Raw genomic sequence first — 3,165 nt, 5'->3', positions numbered from 1 at the left:
CTACTCGGGAGGCTGAGACAGTAGGATTGCTTGAGCCCAGGAGTTTGAGGTTGCTGTGAGCTAGGCTGATGCCACGGCACTCGCCCCAGGCAAGAGAGTGAGACTCTGTCTCAAAAAAATAAATAAATAAATAAAGCCTATTTTTAAAAGTCTTTAAAAGGATATCAATTTATTGTATCTTCTGGCCACATGTAAATCCAGCCCTTTGATAGTATCAGTGTCAATTTCTTTTCTAGGAAATATAGTTACACCCTTGAATTGACTTTGTTGCCTTTCTTTTTCAAAAGTCAATTTTGACATCTACCAACCCCCAAAATAAACCTCCTCCAAAAGATATTAGGACTATAAAAAGAAAAGACTCTTTTGTGTTGAAGTACGGGAAGTTCACTAGTTTGGCCTTTTAACTGATAAGCTTTAAGGGAGCATACACTAATGCAAACTGAGAAATGTAAATAATAGGTCAAAAGGAGGAAACTAAAGAAAAAAAATTTTACCTTTTCGGTATTAAGAAAACAAACAGGATTGTTTGGCTCGAATACTCCAATCAGCCAAGGATTATCAGAATAATCTGCATAAAATTCCAGTTCCAGCTTAACATCTTTAAAGTTAGGTAGGTATATCACTGCATTGGCCACTTTCTCTGATCCACACTCCAGCTTTCCCTCATAGGTCAGCTTATTACTTAAGGACATAATTTTACTAAGGGAATTACAAAAAATAACTTTAGTTTTTGTAGATGAAAACAAACATGAAAACCACTCATAGCCAACCCTGTTACAAATACCTGTTCATTCTGTACTGCACAGTTAACTGCACAACAGCATTCTTATTCTGCTCCAGCCTCTTGAATAAGCTTTCAGTCATACCAAGAGCTCTGTCAACAAATCAAATTCAGGCTTAACAATGTACTAAAACTGTCCCTTAAAAAGAATCCAGTTGAAAATGAAAACTAAATGTCCACCCACCTTGCTTCTTGGTTTAGCACCAGGGGAGGAAGCTGCTGATGATCCCCCACCAACACGAATCTCCGTGAAAAAAAAAGTGGCCCCAGGCAAATTGGTTGGCTAATTTGAGAGGCTTCATCCACGATACAAAAATCAAAAGTTTTACGGGAAAATATTGGATGGTTTATTCCCATACATGTTGTTGCAACTATAAGCTAAAAATAAAGAAAACAGATGAGTTATTTAGTATGTAAAAGAAATGTAGTTTTGTTTTTCCAATTTTGGAAATTAAAAGATCAAAGAAAGTTTTTTGTCCCCTAGCATCAGAAATCCTCCAATGTTATTATTATTTTTGAGGTGGGGTCTCTCTGTCACCCAAGCTAGAGTATAGATGCGTGATCATAGCTCACTGCAACGCTCACTGCAACCTCAACTTCCTAGGTTCAAGGAATCCTCCTGCCTCAGCCTCCCAAGTAGCTTCGACTATAGGCATTACAGAGCAAGACTCTGTCTCAAAAAAAAAAAAAAAAAAAGAAATAACAGTTAAAGATGCCTCACGTTTAGCAAGAGACATTAAATTTATAGATAGGATAAGCTGAGAGAACCCCAAATAGAATAAACCAAAAACATCTACTACAAAATACATCATAATTAGAATTCTAAAAACTAAAGGAAAAAAAATCTTGAAAGCAGCCAAGGAAAACAACACTTTGCAATAGGGGAAAAATTTGTGAATTTGAGTGACTGTGTATTTCTCATCAGAAACCATGGTAGCCAGAAGGAAGTAGTAGCACATTTTTCAAGAACCGTTAACCCAGAATCCCATACCTAGTAAAACTATCTTTCAGGAATGAGGAGAAAACTCAAAAGACTTTTCACACTGAAGGAAAACAAAGAGAATTTGTTGTCACCTGACCTACCACTCTAAAAGAATTGATACCCAGGTTGGGGAGGCAGAGGTGGGAGGCTCACTTGATGCGAGGAGTTCAAGATCAGCTTGGGCAACACAGCGAGGTCCTGCCTCTACAAAATAATTAGACACATAGTATGTGCTTGCAGTCCCAGCTACTGGGGAGGCTGAGGTAGGAGAATTGCTTGAGCCCAGGAGTTTAAGCAAACATACGGAATAATACAATAGGGTTTCCTTCTCAAAATTATGTTTGATGGTTGAAGCAAAAATTATAATACTGTGTGATGTAGTTCTAAAGTTAAACTAATTTAAGACAATTATAACAAGGGAGGGTAAAGGGATATTAATAGAGGTAAGGTTTTTTACTTGAACTGGCAAAATGATGACACCAGTACACTGTGATATATATATAAAATATAATACCCGGAGCTACAGAGCAACCAGTAAAAAATCTACTTAAAGAGATACACTGAAAAACACAGATAAATTAAAATGAAATTCTAAAAATGTTGACACAATCCATAGGAAGGCAGGAAATAGAATACAGAGAAACAGAGAACAGAAAATAAAAAATAAAATAGCAGACTTAGGCCCTAATATATATCAATAATTATGATAAATGTAAATGGTTTAAAAACACCAATTAAAAGATAGCAATTGGTAGATTAAAAAACATATCCAGCCTATATGCCATCTATCTACAAGGAACGCCCTTCAAATATAATGATATACGTATGTTGAAAGCAAAATCATGGAGTATTAGATTGATTTTCATAGGTTGAATGGTCCTTGACTTATGGGACTAAATCCCACTTGGTTATGGTATATAATCCTTTTAATATATTGCTGAATTTGGCTTGTTAGTATATTGTTGAGCATTTCAGCACCACACAAATATGCCCAATTGATTTTGTATTTTTTATTTTTTTAGAGATGAGATCTTACTATGTTGCCCAAGCTGGACTAGAACTCGAGGGTTCAAGTGATCCTCCTGCCTCAGCCTCCTGGGAGGGAGGGATGGAAAGAGGGAGGGAATGAATAGATAAATAAATACTGGGAACCACCCGGATTTTTAATGGGTGAATGAATGGTTAAACACAGTATAGTATATCCATACTATGGAACAATATTCACCAATAAAAAACATTGGTTGAACATGGGGGACAAAATAAAGAAAAAAGAAAAAAGAACAAACCATTAATACATACAACAATCTGGGTGAATCTCCAGAGAATTAGGCTCAGTAAAAAATGCCAATCCCTTGGCCGGGTGCGGTGGCTCACCCCTGTAATCCTAGCACTCTGGGAGGCC

The 3,165-nt window shown here is 36.7% G+C and overlaps 1 protein-coding gene across 1 annotated transcript in view; it reads right to left on the bottom strand.

The window, feature by feature from the left end:
* The window catches only part of DNA2 (DNA replication helicase/nuclease 2), an 88,610-nt gene that overhangs the window by 18,132 nt on the left and 67,313 nt on the right, over nucleotides 1-3,165 (bottom strand). The window contains 3 exon segments of the mRNA XM_012658529.1: nucleotides 495-699; nucleotides 785-874; nucleotides 966-1,159. Of these exon segments, the coding sequence (XP_012513983.1) occupies nucleotides 495-699; nucleotides 785-874; nucleotides 966-1,159 (489 nt within the window).

This window comes from Propithecus coquereli, unplaced genomic scaffold, assembly GCF_000956105.1.
Source record: "Propithecus coquereli isolate 6110/MARCELLA unplaced genomic scaffold, Pcoq_1.0 Scaffold117, whole genome shotgun sequence".
NCBI classification, from domain to species: Eukaryota; Metazoa; Chordata; class Mammalia; order Primates; family Indriidae; genus Propithecus; species Propithecus coquereli.
This window is presented reverse-complemented; position numbering and strand designations above follow the sequence as displayed.